The sequence below is a fragment of the Bacillus rossius genome, chromosome 10 (assembly GCF_032445375.1).
Source record: "Bacillus rossius redtenbacheri isolate Brsri chromosome 10, Brsri_v3, whole genome shotgun sequence".
Lineage (NCBI taxonomy): Eukaryota > Metazoa > Arthropoda > Insecta > Phasmatodea > Bacillidae > Bacillus > Bacillus rossius.
Genome location: NC_086337.1, coordinates 48,508,446 through 48,534,498, shown reverse-complemented (window position 1 = coordinate 48,534,498; position 26,053 = coordinate 48,508,446). Strand labels below are relative to the sequence as shown.

The 26,053-nt window shown below is 36.2% G+C and overlaps 3 protein-coding genes across 7 annotated transcripts in view; 1 reads left to right on the top strand and 2 right to left on the bottom strand.

The window, feature by feature from the left end:
• Positions 1-26,053, top strand: part of LOC134536111 (bestrophin-2-like) — a 97,313-nt gene that overhangs the window by 25,553 nt on the left and 45,707 nt on the right. The window lies entirely within an intron of this gene.
• Positions 1-26,053, bottom strand: part of LOC134536112 (uncharacterized) — a 79,851-nt gene that overhangs the window by 52,299 nt on the left and 1,499 nt on the right. Inside the window, exon 2 of one of the 2 annotated variants that reach the window (XM_063375678.1) lies at positions 25,467-25,586. The gene's annotated coding sequence lies outside the window, so the exon portion shown is untranslated. Of the gene's footprint in view, positions 1-25,466; positions 25,799-26,053 lie in introns of those variants that run through there. The other variant, XM_063375677.1, reaches the window with a different exon arrangement.
• Positions 11,385-24,860, bottom strand: LOC134536110 (uncharacterized). Of its 2 annotated transcripts, XM_063375672.1 has the most exons (4): positions 22,896-23,030; positions 17,193-20,665; positions 16,233-16,406; positions 11,385-13,479 (listed from the first exon to the last, which is right to left on the bottom strand). In XM_063375672.1, the coding sequence occupies exons 2-4, from the start codon at positions 17,379-17,381 to the stop codon at positions 11,551-11,553; spliced, it is 2,292 nt and encodes a 763-aa protein (XP_063231742.1). In that variant the 5' UTR covers positions 17,382-20,665; positions 22,896-23,030; the 3' UTR covers positions 11,385-11,550. The 2 variants fall into 2 exon arrangements, with proteins under 2 accessions (XP_063231742.1, XP_063231743.1); XM_063375673.1 differs by having other exon boundaries at positions 15,433-16,406; positions 17,193-24,860.

Genomic DNA, 26,053 nt, shown 5'->3' with positions numbered 1-26,053 from the left:
CGAACCTTAAAAAAATACTGTATCGTTTTATAATAGAAAATTTTGCCTTCGTTAGGGCAGCCGAGATCTCGCGTCAAGAATTTCGAAAGGCCGTAACACTGTCTCTGTCTATTGAGAGTATTACTTTGGTGAGAGACTTCCCCCCTCCCCCCCCCCAAAAAAAAAAACCCTTCAATACTGAAGTCGGAGACTCTACAGGGGAATGAATGTGTTTGTAGCAGTCACTGTAACTCCACTCCAGACGTTCAATCATTTTATGCACCATGCTTATAATGAAGTTAAATTGTGTAAATAAAGCTAGAGAAAAAAAAAGTTATGGTCTATAAGATTTCTTTCGGTCCCTATGTTTACCTCCCTGACGCACAGTCTTTTAAGATGACGGGTCCCTCCCAGATGACGGTGGGCTCCGTACCACGTGGCTACCGAATCGACGCTCATTGGCGCGAGTCGTGGCTGGAACCACACTGGCGCGACGGCGCAACCACCCCGGCAACAACAAAAAAAAAACGGACGATTTACTATGGATTGTTTCCTTGCCATTTACAAACGCAACAGACATTACGACAGCCATCAAAAACTCGTCTTGTTTGAGAGCAGATTACTGGCGTCCGACGCATCGCGTCCATCGCCGACGTCTAGGACGCAGCTCCGAGGAGCGCGTCGGGGTCGATGACCCTGCCGCCGCGATGGTCTCAGGGTCTCAGGCGATAGCGCAGCGGCCCTGTCCATCAGCGGGCGGTGAACCTGCGATATCCGAGGAGACGCGCTGAAGGTAACCGGGGAGACCTAAGATGCACATAAAAGTTCTGTCCCTGCCCGAACACGCCCGAACAATTCACCTTCGGCCAACTTCGGGAATTTGTTTTATATTTGCGCGGGAAAAAATGAATTCAAACATTAAAAGTGGTCGGTTAGGTTAGCTACATTAAAACACTTTTGAAACACTATGGGCGGTTAGTTAGGATAGTATAGCTACATTAAAATAAACAGAGAAATATAAATGTATATATAAATAAACCCGAGGTTGGCCGAAGGTGAATATTCGGGCGTGTTCGGGCAGGGACAGAACTTGATGGACATCTTAGGCTTCCCGAAGATAACCTGTTGCCGGAGGAGCTGAAGCCAACAGCTGAGCTGCGGAAAAAAAAAAAACCGAAATCATAAAACAAATTAAAGATTCCCACCAGAGCATTTTTTTTTGTATTTAATGAAATTTTCTTCTACGTATCTTTTCTTTGACACGATGCAAATAATTCCGCATTTCCTACTCCTTTCGTACTATATCACCAAAGGAAACGCTATTTCGCGCCAACAACACATTATGCGGTGCTTTGATTGGTTCTTCCCACAAGTATTGAGGAAAAAATATGACATATAACCATCTGTGTACTAATTCTTATGATTCGCACACGACCCGTCAAATCTACACGACAATCATAAACCATTCCATTATAACACATAATCATGTCTTACTTGCTTGACTATTTCTTAATTATTGAGGGTGTATGTTCCGTTCCAGGTCATTTTTATGTTTAAGATTCACACGGTTAAACTTGCCGAATTTTTTGTGTGTGAACTTTGACACAATAAAAACAATATCTAATGTATTTTTCATATTTAGCTGGCAAAGTTGCATTTTTTTAAAACTTTTTTTGTGCAGTATGGCTAAGGAGAATTAAATGAAACATAAAACTGGAACTTTTTAGGTAGATTGTAAATTTTACTGGTTTTTATGTGAAATGGCTTGATTTCTTTCAAAAAAAAATTTCCTAGCCTTTTAAATTCAACGTAATTTTTATGATTTTAAAAGACTAAATAAAAATTCAAAAATTTTCTCAAATAATTTGAAACTATACCATGCAGTATCATTGCCTTTTAACACAGTTTTTTTCTTCAGATATTCATCCCATTTGGTTTTCTTCTTCATACAAAAATGTTAGAAATTCAAATTTGCCAGATAATTTTGCAAGTATGCGAGAAGCGAGTCTCATTAGTTATCAAACGCTTATTATAGTGTTATCAGTATTTCATGTTTATTTGCTCACCTCCATGGTACAGATTTTTTCAACCGTAGTGTAAAGAGTTCGGGGAATGAATACTGGAAAATGCATGGATTTGTGATGTCTTTGTGATAAGCATAGTTTTTGTTGGGCTCATGAGCCTACCACCATTTAACCTGTAGGTCTGTAAATATCTTAAAATGAAAGGTTTTCCTTAGATTTTAGTTTCACAGAAGTCAAAAATGCATTGTACTCTGAAACCTCGCATCAATTCTGCATTCTGTAGGAGTAATCACGTCAGCTTAGGGAATAAAGTATTTAATTTCTTATTATAATAACTTATGTTATACTATATATAATTTTATAGACAGTCTAAGTCACCAGGAAAATTGTTTTACTATATTTTTAATAAGACATTGATCGCAGGCATGCCTGGCTGAATCTGAAATTATATTTTTTCGGCTTATATTTTGAGAACTTATTATTAAGAAATTAAAAAAACATGTTGCAACCATTTGAGTTGTGTAAAAATCGGAATATTCGGGTTTCTTTGTGTTGCCAACTCGGAGCACGACTTCTCTCTTTCTCATTCATTCCCTTCCCCTACCTAGTTTAGCGTCTTTATCTGTGAACTTCCTCCTCCTAGCGATAGTGTCTTGAGTGAGGCCGCGCTTTTAGTTTGCTGTTCAATTTTCATCTGTAATACGTTCAAAAGTGGTCTCCACCTAATAAAATGTTCCTGGTGTGATTTATTTTCATTAGCAGTTTTTCCCTTTTCACTGCTTTTAGCTGTGAGTCAGGAATGACTCTTGCCGCGTTGTGTTTCTTGCTGATTGAATGAATATTACAGCTTGTTCCCATCTACTGCATAGGATAAGTCTCGTGTTCGGAATGAGCAATGCTGGTTTTAGTCACGGACTGTCGTCATGATCATGACAGCTGTAGCTGGTCCCGTGAAGTAATTTTATTTTCTCAGGGGTGTTAGTTCTTGTTAGTAAATATCAGTCTCTAACGGTGTATAGAAGCATGAGGAGATAATATATACACGCATATGCCATCCCATGCTCGATCAGGTTGAATTTCAAAATTGAAATTAGAAAAAAAATTTTTAAAAATTAATGACTGGTAATAATTGAAAAAAAAAAAAAAACCCGCGAAATAATAGACGCAAAATAATCAAGGATGCCACGCCCTTTAACCGGCCAATGAGAACGCGGTCGCTGCTCTCTACTCTCGAACGTACGCGACGCGACTGTTAAGACAAGCTACTTACTACTCCATGTTAAAACATTTTCCTGCGAACCGCAACAGCAAGGAAACAAAAACGCTTGAGTGTTTTGCTGAAGCGAAACGTTTACGTCTGATTGTGAATCCTCCCCGTCGCCCGTGTGTTCCGTGGAAGCCGCGACTCGGCGAGTGAGTCCCTGGCAGTGCTGGTGCGAGGTCCCTCGGCATTCTCCGGGGGCACTCCCGGCCGTGACCCCAGAGGTCAGCTCTTTGCTGTGTTGGGGCGGGGGGGGGGGGGGGTGCGCTTCCCGCCGCCTGGAGTTCCCGCCCCCTTTTGCTGCGTGCGCTGTGAGGAACACTGTTCGTTTAGAAGGGGTGGTTCGACCACCCCCCCCCCCCCTCAAATCGTCACTTTCCCAAAATGTTAAATTTTGATGATACATTATTAGGGGCATGCAGATTTCGCACCATCTGTGTTTCGTGATTGGGTGAGTTTCTCCCAGGTACATATCGATTGTAACAAAACCAACCACAGTGATTCAGTGCGGAAGTAAACACGCCCTGAGCGGCTCGGTCAAATAAGGCAACTATTTCTCTCGTAGAAGGCCGCCAATCACAAGGAAGAAACCACAGGTGCGGGTATTCCTTGTTGCAGTCTAATAAGTGTTCAGATCTTTTCGCGAAACATGCCTGCCCGTATACATTATTGTACCACTCGAATGGTCTGCATATAGAACTGAAATTGGCCGTAGGAAGCGGTCAGTCGTGAGAAGGCTTTCGAATGGTAGAGGGAGTATATATATCGCTCCGCTCTCCTGGCGAAAAACGCGTGTTTAAAAGCCTCCCCCCACTTCTTCCCCAGCCCACCCCCTGCTGGGCGCAGGCATACTGAGGGACAGCGTTGCCAATTGTGCGGGCTTCCCCCTCGCCCTTCGGCGGCCGCCTGTCCTCCCAGCACTGGCTCATACAATCAATATGTGGACACACTCCAAACAAAACACAGCATAGTGAATTTTAATTAAATATACATTTTTCATCGAAATCTAACAGAAATTCGGGCGTAATTTTATTCATATAGTCGCTATTATTTGTCGGCTGTGTAAAAGGATCACCAGAGAAGTACGTTTTTGATCAATTTGGCAAAGGCAAAGGGGAGAAATGATTAAAATTCTCAACCGACGACTAGTAATATCGCATTTAATTTGAACATTATTATATTGCTTTATTAATGACAAAATCCACAAGCAAATATTTAGATTAAGCATGTTTTTTTTTTTTTTTTAATTATTTCATAGTTCACAAGTTAAAATAATAATCACGAACATTTAAATTAATACGCTTGTGTTTTCTTTATGCTGGATAGAACTTGAGAAGCGTACGTAGTAATTTATATGCATTGTTTAAAGGTGAATTAATTCATTGTATTAGAGAAATTGAGAACTTAAACATTAGTCGAAAAAACATCGTTAACCGGTAATTATAATGGCTAACAATTTAAAGCCTTGGAGGACAGCGTTGTGTTGTTAGCTACAGTACTGGATTTTAAAATTTATCTAAAAATATCAATACAGCGTAATTTTTCTGACCATAAAATAATATGGAAAGCATTACAGCGAATATTTGGTTACACTGTTGAAAGAAGTTGAATGAACATTTATTTTCTGGTGATGAAAGTTTAAAAGCTAGCTATCTGGAGATATACCTAACGTAATTTCCAAATTAATTTGTCAATAAACCCAAATAAATAAGTGACATGAGTTCTGCAGATGCACTCCGAAGATAAAATACCGATGGCGTTTATTCTGATTGCACACAAAATATGTACCTATAGAGGTAATAATTTTGAAAAAAATTATATTTTCACCCCTTAAAAAAGCATTCGTGTTTATAAATGTGGGATGCTATAGGTACTTGGAAACAAAAGTAATTACAAAGGTGAAAAATGATGTTTACATCGTACGTTTTAAATAACGGGATTTTTCTCACATGAATCAATAGTTAAGAGTATTTTACACTGCACAGCACTCATCTTCCAGGAAAAGTAAAAATAACGTAGGAGTGAAAACTATCTAATCTAATATTTTTGTTCTACACGTGTATTATATATAATATGTTCATACAGTTAATTCAATTGGGTATGCCAGTAGTAAGTCTGAAATAATGATAAGTTTAATGTTTTGTAGCTTTTCCGAACGTAATTAAGTCAGTCGAGTACACAAGGCCTACGATAAAGTCATGACCTATCAACACGCTATTTGCTAAAAACTAGTTAGCTTCATTTTATTCATATAACTTGAATGTTTTTAGACTTCATAGAGTCTTTTAGGCGTTGTCAACTTAAAACTAAATTCCTTTATAAGTGTTTCCCAAAACGTTTGCCAACTATCAAAACTAAATCTTACAACAATTACAACAACCAAATAAAACGGCAAACTAACTACAAGGTCATTTTAAAAGAATTAAAACAAGCTATAAACAAAGGTAATAAAAATTGTTGGAAAAATAAATCGTGCGACTTATCTTGTGGCCCAGAGGGCTATGAACCATGGAAGGAACCTGTATAAATTTTATTCCGAAAGTCGCACCATTATAATTTTATTATACATAATACAGTGTTTCAGATACATTGTCAAAAATTTTCGTTACGCTACAAAATTGAGTTAGACTTGTTTTTTTTTTTTTTTTGCTCCGTGGCGGAGATCTGACAACAGTGCACATCGGAACAAGGACAGCGCTAATGACAGAACTCGTGCATTGGAAAGAGAGAGAGAGTAAATGCCTAAACGCACACTGCAAACAGGGGATTGGTGCAGGACAAAAAACAGTCATTCGTCAGAATTTGTTGGAAATGAGCTTAAGTGTTTCATAAATGCTTGTTTATTACTACTGTAAGGCCAGCCAGCACGTATATAAGCTAGCGGGTGAGATTTGGCAAGTTAGTGGCGAGAGAGCTTCTGTGAGGGGAGGTTGTCGAATGTTGCAGCTCTGAGGCCTGCCATCTAGCGGGAATCTTTCGAAGGTCTTCCAAAATATCGCCTTTCTCTCTCTCTTTCTCTCTCCAACACGGACACCCGACAGGTTTTCTTGGAAGGAAAGCGAACCGCGATAACCAGCTCTTATCTTCTCCTCCCATCTCACCCTATCCTTCATTCTCGGATCAGGTAGCCGCCCTTCCCCGCGTAGACTTTCATGTGTCTGAACCATGGAGCTAATATACAGTAATACATCTGGAGAGGACAAGGGAAGGCTAGCAGAGGATGCAGTTCCCACAAGAATTATTAATGAAATATTACAAGCTTTCTTTAAAATTCGAGGAGTTGTAATATATTTCCAGACGCGCGAGAAATATTTGCCTTAGTTAACTTTATTTTATTGTAAAGTTCTGAGATGTTGATATTGAATCGAATGTTATTGTGGCGTTGAATTAATAGCGATAGGCAATTCTGTTTTCCAACCAGGCTTGTTCTACACCCTTCCAATATTTTCCCCCTGCACTTCGCATATAAGAGCTATCATGAAAAACTATAAAGCATTTGCAAGTGTTGTGACAATTTTTTTGCTGTAAAATGACATCAAAACTGGTCAGTTATTGTTACTCAAATACTATGCATTAACACACTAACATTCGTGTTTACTTGGCAAAATATGTTATGTAATCAATGCAAATAAATATAATTCCTTAACAATTATTATGCTATTTTTATCTACCAAGCATATGTCCTACTTAATGTTATATCTTTTGCAAAACACTTTATTTTATTTTATACTACATAATATATTTCATAAATGTAGTTACTTTTTTTTACAAAAAAACATTGGATCGAGTAATTTTTTTTCATGCCAAATGAGGTCATGTATTTAGATTGCTTGACACAGATTTCCACAATCCATACATTAAAAAAAAATCACTATTTACGTAGACATAAACTCTAAAAATTTTATTCTTTCCTATCCTTCGAGCAGTGGCGTAGCGTGGGTGGGGCGGAGGGGGCGGCCCGCCCCGGGCGGCAGCCCGCGGGGGCGGGTCGCCGGTGAAGCGGGTTGAGATCTGATCTATGATTCATTCATTACATGTGTCAGACACACTATAATGTTCCATTTTTATCTAAAATTTTGCGCACCAACTATTTTTTAATATTTATTTAAAAAAAAAACTGTGAAATCACTGACAGAGCTCTTTATAACGTTTGTTTGTTGACATACGAACGGCAACATCGCATCACGCCGCGCGCGAGCCGAGTTGAGCGGCACTCCTTATTAAGTTAATTACTCATACAAAATCTTTTGTTTCACGCGTCGGCCCGTGTCGATGCCTCTCTTTCGCACTCATTGAATTTAGTACTACGCATTGTACTGTAAAGTTTGACCTTAACCCAGGGCAAACCAAACAACTTCCGCAAACCGGGACACAGTAAAACTCCTATATTGCCCCGTACCGCGAGCGCAGGTAAACCCAAAAAAATATTAAAACCCAAACTAATAGCAGGCTTAAAAAATACTAATAAGGTTGCGAACAGTGAGAGGAGGCAGCAAGTTAAAAAGACGCAAAATTTATATGACAACATTTAATAAATATATATATATATATCATAAAATCGTTTCATCACAAATCGGCGCATCCATCATAAAATACATACCCTATTACTACTTATAAAAAATAGCTATATAATAATACTAAAAAAAATACTTTAACAAATCCCCCAAAAAATTATAATTTGATCATATACTTCGGAGCTACGAAAATTAAATATAATTACCAAAAAGGCATTAAAAATATATAATAACATATTAATACAAATACAGATACAAATATAGATACGCACCGGGCGTATCACCGCTGTAAATACCAATTAACATAGGCGAAATCTAGCAAAAAATTGACACACCTTAACATGTAAATAAATATACCAAAAATTTAGCAATTTACAAATTATGGTTTTACAAGCCCTTCTCAGTTAAGTCATTTTCTAACGGTCGACGCCTTTTTTCTTCTAGGTCTGGCAGATCTACTATGAGCTCCGCTAGACTATCAAACTTGGCTATATTGTCGATTGAACAAGAATTGGCTGCTAATATTGATTTTGACAAAGTTATTTCTGACTTCGCTGCTCATAAGGCCCGTAGAATCCGCTTGTAAAACCGCTCATCCTATTTTAACTTCAATAAAAGGTACTTCATTGCATGTGAAATTTAATTTTAATTAAGCACCTATAGAATGGGGGCGGCAAAATGGGTCTCCCGCCCCAGGCGCCGAGATGGCACGCTACGCCACTGCCTTCGAGTTATAAAATGAGGTACCCAGTTAACACAGAACAATATCGAAGTCTTAATACATTTTTGAACCAATATGACACAACTATATGAAACAATTTAGGTTGTTATTAATATCATTTTTATTTGTATTTTCAAATCATTCACAATTCAACAGACAGTTATAAACATTAATTTTGCTATATATATATATATATACACACACACACACACACACATACATATCCAAACCGATGAAATTATCATTAGCGTGCATGCAAAAAATAGTTATCAAATCACTGCTCATTTAGTTTATCATAGGCTAACCTGTGAGGCTTGGCCTACAGGCGCCGGTAGATTCCGAAGTGTGTTTATATACATACATATGTAACACATACACACAAAATTTGTATATAAAGCATTATAAATACTTTCATATTTTTCCAAAAAATAAAAGTTCAATAATTTTCCCCATATTAGGACCAAAATTTTAGTTGTATTCACAAAATTTACAAAAATTTTGAAATGTCCGATATTGTATTGACTAAGTGTGTAATAAATGTGTTGTTCTGCGAGCGTATTTTGGTCACCCATAGCAATAATCAGGGGAGGAAGAAGAGGGATGGGGAAAAAATCCCCCCCCCCCCCAAATAAGAGCCAAACCTTACAGAAAAAATGCAATACTGTTTATTCATATCAAAACAAAAATATTTGCAAAAGGATCTACCGGAAGGATATTTTGTACCACTAATAAGAATTTTATACATTTTTCGAGGAATTTATCACTATGAAGTTGGCAACTTTGTTTGGTTTTTTTTCTATTTATGGTTGAGTGGATCTTACTTTCCAAATTTATTCTTTTTTTGGAAGAATTTTTCAATATGAAGTTGGTAAATGCTTGGCAACTGTAGTGTCCGAGGTACCCTACTTTAGTTACCAAAAACCTTTCATTGAAGTCAACACAAGATCCTCTTCCCCCAAATCTCAAGACCGATTCCTCCTCCCTAAAAACTCATCTCTGGATCCGCCCCTGGCAATGAGTTTTTGTTTGTCGTATCACAATTTTTGGATGATATTTAGAAAGTTTTAGATAATATTTGGAAAGTTTTAAATAATAATAAAGGGTTTTAACACTATACGCACTAAGAGCATACATGTTTGTTGTCCCTTAAACCCTATTTTTCACCCTTTGCAGCAATGATTGGTATCAAAAATTTAGTCAGCCAAACTTTTTACATAATATTTAGAATGGTTAAAACCACTTTGATTTTATAGCAAGTCTACTAACGGATTAATGATTGTTCCCCCCTAACATCGTGCTGCAACAGTCGTATCAAAAATAATTTAGACAAAAGTGTTAAATAATAAATTAAAATAACTTGGAATATAGATTTTATACTGTATATACTAAACGACGTATTAATTACAGCAGCTATATTATCCGTTGACGTTATATGTATAGGCAACATAAAAGTTTATATACATATAAACGTTTTTGTTGACTATGATTTTGGGTTACAGCCACCATGAAACGAAAAACTGTGCATACATTTACCGTAAGGCATACCATGGTCACTGCAATAGGTAGACTCTTCGAAATATACTTCAACGTATTATTGTAGAGTTAAATCTGAAATTAGGTTTCCAAAACCACTGTTAAACAAAAAGCTATTTTAATTTTTACAGAGATGTAACATGTGTGTTTTTAAAAGAAAGTTTATTAATATAATCGCCCTAAAATAAACAGTTCCCAATCTTTTATAATATTACAACACCATCAAATTTAACAATTTATTTTACAAATAACAAACAAAATTGCAAAATTAAAATTGTTTGTTGAAGTTCATGAATGAGTATAATTAAGAGTTACAAAACATCGTTCTAAAATATTTAACCAAACAGTTTACGTACAATGAAATACCAATGTTCACATGTCTATACTTCACCACAAAATAAACATGTCTAGGAAACAACACTGTAACTTAATAATACCCAAATCATTACAAATCAGAGGCTGAATAAAAATATGGTCAATTATACATTACCAATAACCCTGAAAATGTATTATGATAAAATAGACACAGAAAGAGCACGAAAAAATAAGCTTTAAAAATTATTTTGCGCCGCATGAAAACATGAAAACAAAAGACTTTTATACAAATTGAATGTTATTTCAACCAATGTTTAATCGTGTGAAAGTGCCCTTCACTAGATTTATTGGAACAACATACAAATCAATAATAGTATGCACGGAGATATCTTACACCATTACATTAAGGCAGCAACCAGGGACTGGAAGTAACGCGCTACTAGTAACGACGTTATTTGTAACAGTTACTTTTTATGGTAACGATCGTGGTAACGCAATAAATTAAGTTTTCAGTAACTGTAACTGTAACTGAATTACATTTTTCTGCCTTAAAGTAACGATAATTGTCGTTACTTCTTACGTTACATTTTTTTAAATGTATTTCTTATTGAGCAACAACGATTTGTTATTTTTTTCAAACCCAGAACGAAAATCCCGACAAGCATATTATTTGCGATGGTATTGCTTGTACTTGTAAAACTGCTGTTGGCTAGCCTGCGCTCGTATTTTGATTGTCATTTATTTAATATTTGCGACATGCGGATTTACTGCTGTGATGTTTAATTAATTAACCTACCTGTGCACATGCACGAAAGCAATGACAGAATCTAATGAAGCGAGAAGCCGAGAAAGCAGTCCAGAATTTTCGTTGCAGTGGCCTTCATATTCTAATTTTTTTTCGAATTTCGGTCGAGTGATAAAAATAACCTTATTGTGAAGTGCTTATGTGGTTCTGCGAACAATTTTATACTGTAAACTAATTACTCAATGTAATTTAAGACCTATTTAAAAATTTTCAGTTTAAACAAACATATATCTTTACTAAACACAATATGTTTTATTAGCTTTTAATTATAACAATATTACGTATCACATTTTTAGTTTTTCACAAAGTAACTGTTAAAGTAACTTACAGTTACTTTTCTCAGAACTGTAACTGTAACTGGTTTATTTTCAGTAGTGTAACTTGTAGTTGTAACAGGGTTACATTTCCAATGGAGTATTTGTAACTGTAACTGAGTTACTTTTTAAAAGTAACTTTCCGGTCCCTGGCAGCAACGTCGTATTGCAATCTCTAGTTGATGCTGAATTTTTTCCCTTGGTAATTTTCTTTCTTTCTTGTGCTTCTCTGATGTAATCTGGATCTCTGCACCTCAGACCACGGCTGTGCCTGGGATCAGCTATTTCAGGCAGTACGCATTCAAGATAAAACCTTTTTAGCTTCGGAAGCATTTCGTTTGACCAAAAATTTACATCTCGTTCCACAGAAATAAATTCTGTGTCGAAATCACAAAACAAAACAAGAGTAGCGTACCTTACTCTACAAATGTTGAGTTGCCCCTGCAGCTGATAGTAATACGAACTTTTCTTGTCCAAAATGATTTCGCCTTTGCTGTTTAAGTGTACTGCCATCTTTTTGATCTTACATGCATCCCGGATAGTGGTTACTGAGGGATTTTTTAGTTTAAGCTGGTTAAGAGAAGGAAGACATTTTATTTCAATAATTCTATCTGAACTTATAATACCATCAGGGCTAGCTCCAAGATATGGGTGCTCAGGATCAACAAACAGCCCGCATGGCGCTACTCTGTCACCAAACTTACTTTCGTAAATTTTAATGGCAGTTGGCTCATTAATCCTTCCATATTTCACAGCATCCGTGTTAATTTCCCGGGGATTTACAACAGCTACAACGTTGTTATGACACGATGTGTCATCACGCATTTTACACACTTTCATAAAAAGTGATGCAGTGAGACGATCAAGCCTCGCTTCTCTCCACGCGATGTTGCCATGTTGACCCACCGTTTTTTTCTCCAATACGGAGCACAGTTCAGGAGTACCTGCTTCGTTTTCAAGCCTATCAAGAACAGCTCTTTTCCTACTCTCCATTTCTCCTGGTTCTATGTCAGGTTGAGCTGCCTGAGGACCATAGTTACAATCTGCTCCGGCAGATAGACGTTTTTGTTTTCTGGGAGGCTCGTCTTTAAATAAACTCTGACGTGCTGATTTTCTCTTTATGCCCCTTTCTGAAGCTCTAGCTCGTGTATTGAACACTTTTTTACATATAGCTCCTGGGCTTCGACCAAACATTTTTTTTAGTGGTGAAGCATGCCAATGTGGCCCTTTAACGTGAGACAAGCCTGACGCCAAGCAACACCGTTTGTAACGTCCCTTCTTGCCTACGTCTGTACGTTTACCACCAGAGAACTTTGATACAAGGCTCATGAAGCGTTCTGCTTGATTTGTGGTGTAGTTTCCAACTAATCTATCAGCTTTTTGTACCAATGGATCTAGTGCCATCTGAAGAGCCGGCCATAAAGTAGTTGGCAATAGCAAGGCCACTTTATCTTCCTCATTGTAATCCTTACGGCTACAGTAAGTATCGCGACAGTTACTGTGGTCCCCAAACACGTGGTGAGGTCCATTTCTGAGATCTGCACGAAGTATTTCACTGTTGCTGTTGCTGCGACCAGCACTTGAAATTGCTGATCTCGCTGCTCGTGTAAGGCGTGGAATTAATTGAGACAGACACTTTCGTCCCGATATAGGATGAACTGTATCCTTTGCAATTTTATGCAGTTTTCCTGTGTAGTTTTTTACAGCGTGATTTGCACATTCCATTTTCACAACATGCCTCCCGTAGCTTACGTTTTGTTGAATTTTTACGTAGGTACTTGAATCACCACCTCCTACTATGAATTTATATCGTAACCCATGCATATTTTCACTCTCACAAAATCCTTGCACTAAAATTTCCTGTTCCATCGCAGTAGAAGCACCAGAGAAGTTCTTATAACACAAATGTTGTTTACTTTCTTCTCCTGGTTTAGTCTGATTACATACGTAGCAATATTTATTTTTTATTCCAATGAATAGCAATCCATTGGTTTCAACTCCGATTATGCATGCCTGAAATTGAAAAGAATAACCGATGATTTAATAAAATATTAAATCACTTAGTTACAATTATATAAACTGTTTACTTCGTAAACGCAACCTTCTCCCATACTACAATATATATTTTAACACAGGCATAAATAACTAGCTGCCAATATGATAGTTAAAACATTGAAATGTTAAAAAATGTCAATATACAATACAATATTTGACAGAAATATTTATGTCAAATAACACTTATTTTGTGTTTGAAAAATTATTATTTTTTGGTAAAGACATGAAAAAATAATATTGTATATACACACACACAAAATCTAAAGCTTTCAAGTTCCACTGGAACCAAACGTGACGGATATTGATTATGTTATTTGTGAATGTATAAATAGATTTATATTTGTTTGAATGGAGTGAAGCTACAAAATTAACATGTAGTGTTGGTTATCTAACGGGGTAAAATTCAATGTTTTAGCTTTGTTTAGAAATGCAGCAATTATCTTCTTACAAGCATTATGGGGGAAAAGAACAGAACGTCACTCTTCACTGAGATAATGAGAACGCAACTTCTGTAAACAAAGGTGATTGTATACGTTATTTAAATATGACAATTGTCAAGTTGTACATATATGGCGTTGAAAAATATTATTGGACCTACTGAATTTACACTAAGCAATAGGAAAACATAGACAATACAATTATAATTCTTTATTACTTATTAGAAATTAAATGTTAGATGTACTACCAGGTTCTTGGTATCGGCCTTGAAAATTACGTCTGGCCCAATTGATACTATACCTAGTTGGTGGTCAAACTTTCCTTAGTTAAGAACCTACACGGATCTGTAACATTACGTGTCCTACGTGTGATACAAATATTTGTTGCACTATGGAGAATGCTTTCAAATTTGATGTAGGTATTTATTCATATATGTCCGTCTAGTTAGACTTAGCGTGTCACAAGAGCCCTGATCCCTGAACTACTGGGGAGGAAATCCAAACTAAACAGTCAAAATTAAGTTTTTTCCTCATTAAGTCATTACGTAGCATCCATGCCAAAGTTTAAAGTCTATGAACACAGATTACTGCGCTTCAATTAATGTAAACAATACGTAGGTGTTCGTGCTATTACTGTTTAACACAATAAATGTATTGCAGTGAAGGTTTACGTAGTAATTACTATTTCAGTAAAAGCCAACACTTATTGCGTATTTTATATCGATGTCATTTCACTCATAATACACAATTACTTGTGGAATTGACCTAGGCTTTATAGGTCAGAAAATCCTCCATAAATAGGATGGATGCTAAACATTACTAATACCTACTATTCACTGATTTTTCTTTATACAAACACACTAATTTTTCATTACATGGCTGAGAGTCTCAGAAGAACAATAAATTAAAATTTTTATAATTAAGTCTATTACTTGAAAGCTGCCTCCTGATTGGTCGGCTGTTGCACAAAACAACATATATTCTTAAAATTCAAAACAAACATATTTGAATATGTAACTATATTTAGTTAAATGTTTTGTTAAAAATAACATATTAAAATACCGCGTTGTAATTAGCTGTCAAATGTAATCTTAGAAGGCATAGTCATATGTTCCAGAGAACTGAGCAATCCCAAGAAAAATATGTTAATGGTAGAAATAATTTTGTCAAAAAAGATATTAATAATTACAAATTAGCGGTGTGATTGTCGCGTCAAATAAATATTTTTTTCCCAACTATAAACGTAATAAGGAACTGAATTTAATATTTTTGTGTGCAAAGTTTTGTTATACATCACTATCTCTGATTGAGATTATTAATAAAAATAAAGTTTTTTCTGTATATGATTTGTCACAAGACTACATGTCAACACTTTATATAAACAATTACCATTGATATACGATACTTTGCTAATAAATAAACTAGAAAGATAAACTAATTTTAAATTTACATCGTTTTCCAAACATTCACTAACCATGTTATGTGCTTTGGACACTATGGGTGAATAGCACACTTTTGTTGCATATGTAACTACATTTCAAGCGTTTGTTGCATATTTAATTACATTTTAAAACTAATGGGCTTTTTGTCATGAATTTTGAAGTAATTGAGCACCGTTGTAAATAACATAAACCTTCTCGATTACACATAGCCCTATAATGATTCTACAATAAATTTTTAGATATTGCAACTATACCACACGAAAACTGTTGAATGAAGAATCTCTATATTTATCACGCACGCGTACTAAAGCACAGAAGATAGTTTAGTTTCGACTGTTAAATAAAAACACTTTTATTAACCTGTACATATTTATATACTGCAATTTTCTACTTGCAATGTCTATACCTACAGGTGATTTCCAATGATCCACTTGAAGAAAATTTCAAAAGCAATTATATCACGTCACAAAATTACTTACTAAACATTCCTGAACCCATGTAAAATCAAATAAAGTTAATTGTATGAAGTCTATGTATTTAACTCCTTGTCTTCGGCTTATGTCTTTAATTACTACAAAAGCTCACAATTTTCTAGTTTTATGTCAGGATAAAGTGATTCCAAAAATATAACTTGAATTAAAATAACTCAAAAAAAATACGTAGACATATTTTGTAAAATGGTATGTATGAAATATTTTGAAATAAATCAAAACGAAGAATTTACAAAATAATTGTACGATCTAGAGTTGTGTTCGGCAACATTCCCATCCACTCAAATCCTGGAGCCAAATTAGTGCTAACATTAGGTGCAGTACTTCTTAAAAATACTTACAACCCCTGATGCTGCGTTGAAAGCATGTCCGTATGTTCGCTTACACCATGCACCGTCTACATAAACAGAGATGTACGGAACGCCATCGTTGTCTACGTGGCCTCTTTCCAAGGCCTTCTTTCTCTCTACTGTTCCATTTTTTTGCATGTATGTCTCCAGTTTTTCTTCCCAGACCTTATGAGAAACATATTAGAGTTACATTTAGCTATTTATCCATTTAGGCTAATGCATTTATTTGTATGGTAAAAATTTAAAATTAGTTCTAACATTATATCATAAGTTAGCATTTTCACTGTAGGAGTGAAAAGATATTAAATTTCGTGATTTATATAAAATATTATGGGAATTATATGTTGGAAATAAAAATGAATGTAGCTTTATTAAAGATTAAAATTATAAATTACATTTTAAGGGATTATCTATAGTTACTAAAATTAAAATTATTACTAACTATTTGATTCATAAATAGACCCTGGTCTACTATAATTCTTTTTATAATTTTCTCTTACTTGAATTTATATTATATTATTTATTGTACAGAAAACTTCTCATGTTTTTTTTATTTGATACCATTTTCAAAAAGTTTGGAAAGATTTAGGTTAGTTTTGTTATTTTGTGGCGGCTTTATAGGTTTAGTGGCTATTTGTAAATTGAATTAGTTTAACGAAGGCATCTCAATAATACTTTCAATTACTACTTAAATACGTTAAAATTATCAATACTTTCGTCAAATATTAACTGTTATCTCACGTAAAATAACAGTAATTCGATTACGCATGTTATCAGCCAACCTTTGATCACTAATCGTGGGCAAATAATGGTATTTGCATTTCTGTTTGAGAATATATTGACTGATGATTTCGATAGGTTCAGCTAAAATATAACTTATGTACCTACTAAATGCGTGTCAAATCCAATTTCAATTTTTTGAACCATAAAGTGATTTTAAAAATTCCTTACCTCTTCAATACGAATTTCATGTCTTTGCCATTTTCGCTTATCCATGATGGGAACGTCCAAGATGGCCATCATCTCTTGACTTTGATAATGGCCAATTCCAACTGACAATGCACCCCACACGAAAGCGTCGTTGACTTCTTCTTTTCTCGTATCTTCTTCTGTTGTTACAGTCACAGTTTTCTCACACATTATACACTCGTAATATTGTCACGTGCACCTAGCCGGTGCCACCGCCATTTCTGTCACGTGCCACTTTCGGAGGGGGGAGAGAATCGTAGCTCTTTACATAGAAACAACTCGCTTGGCATCAACTAGTCTTAACTTCATAAAATACTTTACTGTACCTAGGATCATAGGTTCGTCATCCCGTACAGGATGTCTGGTGAGAGCTGAACTAAGGAGATTTTGCAAAATAACATAATACTTAATTAAAATTATTTTATTCTTAAAGTCAAATACTCAACATCATTTTAAAGAACATTTAAATAGCGGGATTACAATTTAAAACAATAATCTCTTTACTTCCTTAACGATTGAACGACCTTACAAGAGAGAGAATGAGAGAACTTCACTAAACACTTCCCTAGTCCTTCCGAATACCTCAAATCATAATTAATACTTAAAATTAAAACAAAGATAAGTCCATACTCACATTTTCCGAAAAGCCTTTCTTGATCGATTACTTTAAAAAAATAACGTAGGGGCCTCTCCTGCCCTTGAAATCCCGAACGAACATTACATTTTAAAAACTATGACGCGTGACCCCTGACGAGGGCCATAGCCTCCGCCCGAAAGCTTGACGACTACATTATGACCTAACTTAAATTAAACGACTCGTGGCCTCTGGCGTCGACCATAGCTTCCGCCCGAAAGCTTGAATTCCTACATCACGAACGAACTAACAACTCGTGACCACAGGTGAGACGCATAGCCTCCGCCTGAGTGAGCCCCGAGTCACCACTCACTTGCGCTTAAATTCGCGCGCCCTGCCGCGCCTACCATAACAAAAGCTCGTTATTGAAGTCAAATTTACTAAACAACTAACTAGAACATCTGGGAAGACTACCCCCCCTCTACCCCAATGTGCAGGCCACACCGCGCGGCTTGTTACGACAGCGCGCCCCAGTAACTGCGGCCCGTGGCTGCGCCAGCGCGCGGCCAAACAAACAAACAAAATTCTGCAAGCCCGCAGCGCGCCGCGCCGGCCCCGTGCCCCAATTACATGGTCACGCCACTTGCGCTGACGAGTGAACAGAGCAGCCAGCCCAGAGTCCCGTCAGTAAAGTCCCTAAATTTGATTTCAACAACCCTGCTAAATTTCAACCCGCGACATAACCCTCCCCTCACAGAGCTCGAGCCCCATCGAGCTACCTCAAAATTACAAATTGTCTTTTTCCATTAAACCATAACTATAAATTCCTCATTTCACAAAAATAATAATTTTCTTAGTTCCTTGCTGTCTGAACATACATCTAGATTCTGCATAAGATTTATTTTAAAACAACAAGTATTCATAAAATTAAATGTAAAACTTTTATCTGGTTTGTTCTCACAGGAACCTTCAGAGGCTCGAGTTCTCAATTCTAAAATAAATTGTTCTGTTAGTGAAGCTCTCTTTACAAATTAAATTACTGTTCTTAGTTTCTCAGTATTCGTTAAACAATGTGCAAATTCTTGATAATTATTATTATTTTTTTTTTTTCGGTTTCCGTTTATTACCATACTTCTTTCGTTCTTCAAAAAAAATTAAGTGTCCTTACAGTGTTTCAATTAATTAAACTCTTATCTCGTGAAGGTTGGTGCAACTCCTCGAAGTCAGTGTTGTCGAGAAGAGTAGCTCCCTGGGCTGGCCATCAGCAAACACCACTCAACTCCAACAGCTACTGGACTGGCTTCCAGGGCAGCTCACAACTTCTCCCCACATCTGCTTCGGAGTTGTACCATCCTCATCACGAACAGATTACAATTCTGAAACATCATCAACAGGCATTACCATCACGCCTGACAAATACAAAACTAACTACTAAACTGCAATCGATGGGCAAGGATGCAAACACACAAAAAAATAAAATTAATTAATTCAACTGCTAACATAAAGTATCCCACCCTTAGCATAATCTAATCAGGCAAATAATTTGATAGGAAAAACTTAAGGAAGGGAAACATGACCTCCAATGATTTTCCCTAACTCTTGAGTCTTGATCTTCTCTATACAGCAAATAGTCCCCACGAAGTAACTGGGTTGAAGGTCAGTTCACATGACCCACCCATAACCTCTTCTACTCTTCTTTTCTTCTGGGGGCAACCACAATGCCCACCAATCTCTCTCCATGGTGCCGAACCAGCTATCCCATGAGAGTAAACAACGTAGTCAATAGAAGCGCAGAGGGGAAACACCAATCTCTGGCTTGTCGAGTCATAAAACTGCTTTATCTTCTTCTTCTTCTTCTTCTGAGTAAAACATCTGATTAATCTTGCTACTATTCTTCCCAACAATAAAAAAAAAGTTCATCAGGTATCTTCATGAAAAAACATTCTAACTAATACTAAGTCTTCTTTTTCTTCTTTTTTTTTCTTCTGTTAGATGTAATAGAAGGCCATGTTAGGGAGGTTATAGGGAAAAAGAGTGGCCAATTCCCACCCCATCACCCACCTAGATCATGACTAATTAACTTTTAAACTTTCTATTTCAAACAAATAAAAAAAAACATTTTTTTTTTATTCAAACTTTTAAACTATAATTACTTTTACTTCATAACCTCAAAAGCTAATCAATAATTCTAAATGAAATTGTGATTTACTGCATCCTTGTTCCATCCGATCTGTTTGTTTATAACCTTTCTTGTAAAGTATAAAATTTTCAAACATTACTAATTCAAAAAAAAATTAAATTCTGGTGTCCTTTGAGTTACAATTAACTTTACTATTTCTTAGCTTGAAATAATTTAAGTTTTCAGAACTATTTCATTGTCTAATTCACAACACTTAAAAATCAACTCAAAACAACAAATCATCAAAATCAATAAGATCATCTGACCTACCTATCAGTACTGTGAACTTGAACTGTTCGTACACATTTATAATAAGCTATTGTATTTAAATTCCAACCTAAATAAGGTTTAAAAAAAACTACTAATCCCTCTGTAAATTAAGAAAATTAACTTTAAAAATTAAACTTAAGGTATTAGTTCTTTTTGACAGCTACCACAACTCACTAGTTCCATTACATTACTATAACCTAAAAAGTTCTGTAAATAATGTTTATAACAAAAAAAAACTCCAGTTACTGTCTTCCATAAAAAAAAATAAAACTTTACATGACCTTATTAATCTCCACTTGTAAGTCCATGGCTGCCAGCTTTCTCTTCTCTTGAATCTTCAGTCTTGGCTCTTGTTTCAGTGATCTTGTATCTTGTCTCTCGAACTCTTGTCATCTTGTAAACTGGACTGCTGCTCAGCTCATCTTAAGGAATCTGTAACAGTTTCAAAAATACATGTTAATTTAAATTACATAATTCCTGTTCTTTGGTCCTAAAAAAAAAATGGTATTATTAGTACACATAACCCTGAAACAACATTATTATTCATTGTTTATTACTTAAAAAAAATGCTTTACCATAAAATCCTTTTTTGTTCTTTTCATTAGGCCTATTTATTTTCCTTCTTCTTAATTAAATTCTGCTTCAAATGTTAATCCTAACTTAAGACCTACCATCTATTTATTATTCATTACCTACATTATTTATGTTACCCTAAAATTCCCATAAGTTTCTAATACTTCCTATCAAAGACATTCTCTCTAAAAAAAAATTTACTTGTGACTCTTAACTTAACAAACTTAAAAAAAACTTTTACACTAGACTTAACTTATTATTCATTCTTAGTTACTAAATTTCTATATGTAAACTTTAGTACTTACAAACAAAAACTGCCTATTTCTCTCTACCTCTTAATCTCTTTCAATTATTACAATAATAATGTTACCTTGCATCTTTAAACTTTCTTCTTTTCAATTAAATTAGACATCTCATAACAATAAAAATTCTGCCTATACTCTTCTTATGGGTGTACAACCCAACAACAAAATTTCAAATTCTCAAGTTTCCTTATATTTAAATTATGCAATGCACATAACCTCTGTGGTGCCTGTACCCTTTTAGGCCTACCACCTTCTCCTCTCACAGCATGACAACTCTTATTCCTCGGGGTCTGTATTCACTGTTACAAATCAAATATCTCAAAAAAAATTAAAAACAAATTTATTATTTTAAGAAAACAAAAATTTACATTGAATTTACTATGGAGCCTGGAAATCTTAATGTCTCACAGCAGCTAACATGACTAAATCCCATGGAACCCCAGGTTTACATAACCTGTGCCCAAAAATTTAAGCATACCAGGCTTTCTCTGCACTGGTTTTACAGCATCACACACTATTTAGGGCCCCTGATCTGCCATCAGTCCCAAGGAGCTTTCCCACAACCCCTCTCTACACAAGCGCCTACCGCATTCCTCTCAATTGGCTATCGGTTTTACGGCATTCTTTTGGGATCCGACCATCAAGTTAGGGCTAATCGAACACTAAACCTCCATACTTCCAAACTAATGTAAATCAATTAAATTTTCTCTGTAAATTCTAAAAATCAAAAAAAATTATTCCAACATGCCAAAGAAACTTCCAAAAAAAAATTCATAATCTTATCTTCAAACCATTAAAATAAAAATAAATAGATTACTCTGTTTTCTCCTTAATAACTGTAAACTATCAACAAATATCATGTCGTAAATTTTAACTATGCTTACTGACTCTTAATCATAAAATCTCATTTGTCCTAATTAATAAACAACCGATTTCCTTAAAATCTCACTGTATCTCTCACACTCAAACTTCACTGGCTGAATATCTCAATAAATTCAAAAACAATTATCTAAACTCTTAAAGAAACTCCTCCCCAATTATTCAAATTACTTCACCTTATTTTATTTCATTACTTAAAACACCTTACTCAAAAAAATTAATTAATTCCCTTCCATTATTATTTGACCAGAAAAAACTTTCTCATTAATTAATTTATTAAAATTCAATTTCACATTAGGCAAGTACACTAACTCTCTACAGCAATGTTTCTCATTTCCCTCCTTCCTAACTGAATCCAATCTTACTTAACCTCCAGGGAATTTACCTCACAAAATAACCAAAAATTTCACTGTAGTGCCTATCTGCTATAGGCCCACTACACAGGGGGCTCTAACCCCACCAACAAACTTCATTGAAATGGTACCCTATCCCATACAGGATAGCCACTTCGGTACTACCATGGGGAACTCCTGCCCCAAACTACTCACAACTCTCAGGATTCTCCTGACCCTTAATTCCGTAGTCAGCCCATCTCCTATGGTCTGCGCTACAATTCCCTTTCTTCCCAGGGACACAACGCCTCACCTTAGGGTCCCTCGCCCTAATGAAAACATTAATTTTGTCTCTCTGTTCTTTTGGAGTAAATTCCCTCTACACACAAAATCTAGCCTTCCCAGTTTTCTCAATGCTTATCGATTTTATAGTGTACCTCCTTAATAATGTTTACAAATCCCAAAAAAATATTTTTAAAACCGAGGTAGAATTTAACTAACAAAAACATAAACAACTTACAACGAAACACTTCTAGCCTATACATCATACACTTCTTAAAATAAATTACTTACATACTGAAAGTTCCTCTTCTTCTAAAACACACTTAAATTTAAATTTATTTAACCAATAGTCTATTTTCTTATCGCTAAGTTACCGTACAGCTGATCAAAACAAGGTCACGGCCGTCCACGTCTCCGTATGAGCCCGTGACGTCACCGAATTCCATCAGGTGCGCCAACCCTCGCTTGCGGTTCCTCCGTTCTCCGCTAGGTCTCAGCACCTCCCCGTCACGTGTTCACTCTGCCACGTCCACTGACGTGTCGTTCTGAAACAACTCTCAACATTTTTCTAATTAAAACAAAACATCACTATAAATTCTATAACTCTCTTTTACATAAACTCTCGTTTTCTCTTTAATTCCTTTCTAACGTTTATCCTTCCCTCGACTGATTTAATTCGTACGTCTCGTCTCCTACGCGCACGAAAACAAAACAAACTTCTCTTGAAAATAATTCCTATTTACGACAAAAAACTTTATTTTAAATTATAATTCTCTTAACCTACAATCTTAAAATGAACTTCAATTAAATTAAACCACTTGCATTATCTCTAATAAGCATTTAACTTATAACGTATTCTCCTCACGTAATAATCCCCGATATAAATCTACAATAAATTCAACGACTTAAAACAACTTATCACTATAAACTTTATCCTTACAAGTATCCTCAAATAAACATCTGTTACGTCAAAAAAAAAATCTCAAAGACTTCCTCCACTATAGACTAAAATTCCGTAATCCTCTCCTCAAGTAAACTCTTAGTAACCTGCTATCAGAAGCTGAAACTAACTTAATAATAAACATAAAAATCTACCTCTCTCTCTCTCCAGAAATAGAACCTATCCGGCGAACTCTACCATTTCTGTCACGTGCACCTAGCCGGTGCCACCGCCATTTCTGTCACGTGCCACTTTCGGAGGGGGGAGAGAATCGTAGCTCTTTACATAGAAACAACTCGCTTGGCATCAACTAGTCTTAACTTCATAAAATACTTTACTGTACCTAGGATCATAGGTTCGTCATCCCGTACAGGATGTCTGGTGAGAGCTGAACTAAGGAGATTTTGCAAAATAACATAATACTTAATTAAAATTATTTTATTCTTAAAGTCAAATACTCAACATCATTTTAAAGAACATTTAAATAGCGGGATTACAATTTAAAACAATAATCTCTTTACTTCCTTAACGATTGAACGACCTTACAAGAGAGAGAATGAGAGAACTTCACTAAACACTTCCCTAGTCCTTCCGAATACCTCAAATCATAATTAATACTTAAAATTAAAACAAAGATAAGTCCATACTCACATTTTCCGAAAAGCCTTTCTTGATCGATTACTTTAAAAAAATAACGTAGGGGCCTCTCCTGCCCTTGAAATCCCGAACGAACATTACATTTTAAAAACTATGACGCGTGACCCCTGACGAGGGCCATAGCCTCCGCCCGAAAGCTTGACGACTACATTATGACCTAACTTAAATTAAACGACTCGTGGCCTCTGGCGTCGACCATAGCTTCCGCCCGAAAGCTTGAATTCCTACATCACGAACGAACTAACAACTCGTGACCACAGGTGAGACGCATAGCCTCCGCCTGAGTGAGCCCCGAGTCACCACTCACTTGCGCTTAAATTCGCGCGCCCTGCCGCGCCTACCATAACAAAAGCTCGTTATTGAAGTCAAATTTACTAAACAACTAACTAGAACATCTGGGAAGACTACCCCCCCTCTACCCCAATGTGCAGGCCACACCGCGCGGCTTGTTACGACAGCGCGCCCCAGTAACTGCGGCCCGTGGCTGCGCCAGCGCGCGGCCAAACAAACAAACAAAATTCTGCAAGCCCGCAGCGCGCCGCGCCGGCCCCGTGCCCCAATTACATGGTCACGCCACTTGCGCTGACGAGTGAACAGAGCAGCCAGCCCAGAGTCCCGTCAGTAAAGTCCCTAAATTTGATTTCAACAACCCTGCTAAATTTCAACCCGCGACAATATAAGTAACTCATCACGCCAACCCTCCTTTCTGAAGTAATCTTGTATTGTCCCTGAGTGCAAACATTGCCATGTTTTGCCAGCTCTGTTAGTTGTTTTAGTAAGTGACTAATATTTACTATTCGTCGACCAGTGATTTCAACAACCGCGGGTTCTGTTGTAACTGTTAGTTGTGGCAACCATTCATCACTATCTGGAATTGTTTCTTCTCCAGACTCGTACTCACTGCAAAGTAATAAACACAGTATGAGGTGATATCAAAATGCAGTTACATTAAATTTATGTAATACCCTACCTTTTCATAAAAAAATTACAAAATAAAATGTACAATCACGCACCACCCTGGCATTTACCAATGACGTATCGCCACTCGCAGCATTCTGACATGCCTGGGATCAGCTATTTCAGGCAGTACGCATTCAAGATAAAACCTTTTTAGCTTCTGGTATTTGGATTTTGAAGCTACTTAATGATTAGCTTTCAATGTCTATTAAAATATACCTAATGCTAATTGCAGGAATATTTCTACTCGATTTCAAAATTATAATTTCTGAACATTTGTAGCGGAAACATTTCAATGTAACACTTACTGAGTTTCGAGTTGTGTTGAGGTTTCACATGTCACTTCGTGTACACGAGATGGCCCCTGCTCTGGTAACAATGAGTCATCACAACCGGTGCCGTCTGTACGAGATTCTTCACAAGTTATCCTGAAATATGTTCTTAAATATTAATTCAAGTGAATTCTTAAAATCCTACACACCTTATCTAAAGTGTCGTAAATGAATCGTTATATTTTGTAAATCCATATATTATAGGAGCTAACATGGCGCGAAGCAATGGACGCGATACGAATAATATTTTTTTTTACCAACCACTACATCAGTAAATATTTGTGGTTTCGATTCGCTATGAATTCAAGCATGTAACATTTGTACTTTCTCTTCAATTCGGCCACAGTTAAATGGGGGGCTCTGAATCACTGAAAACTCCTCAACAAAATCAACAATGAATAGAGACCTGCAAAATTATGACCTCCAGGATAGACTCTACTACACTCTACACACTCGGGCAAATGCCACCTGTTCATTGGCTGCTGACTTGTGAGTGGTCTCGACTGAGTGTCTGTGATTCGACACTTCTTTGAGCGAGGGTCTCTAATTGGCCGTCATTACTC

Excerpts from the sequence above, each read along its gene's own strand:
- LOC134536110 (XM_063375672.1), bottom strand. The coding sequence starts at position 17,381 with ATGTGTGAGAAAACTGTGACTGTAACAACAGAAGAAGATACGAGAAAA. Across the intron at positions 16,407-17,192 it reads ATGAAATTCGTATTGAAGAG|GTCTGGGAAGAAAAACTGGA; the intron begins GTAAGGAATTTT and ends GTTTCTCATAAG. Across the intron at positions 13,480-16,232 it reads TCAACGCAGCATCAGGGGTT|GCATGCATAATCGGAGTTGA; the intron begins GTAAGTATTTTT and ends TTTCAATTTCAG.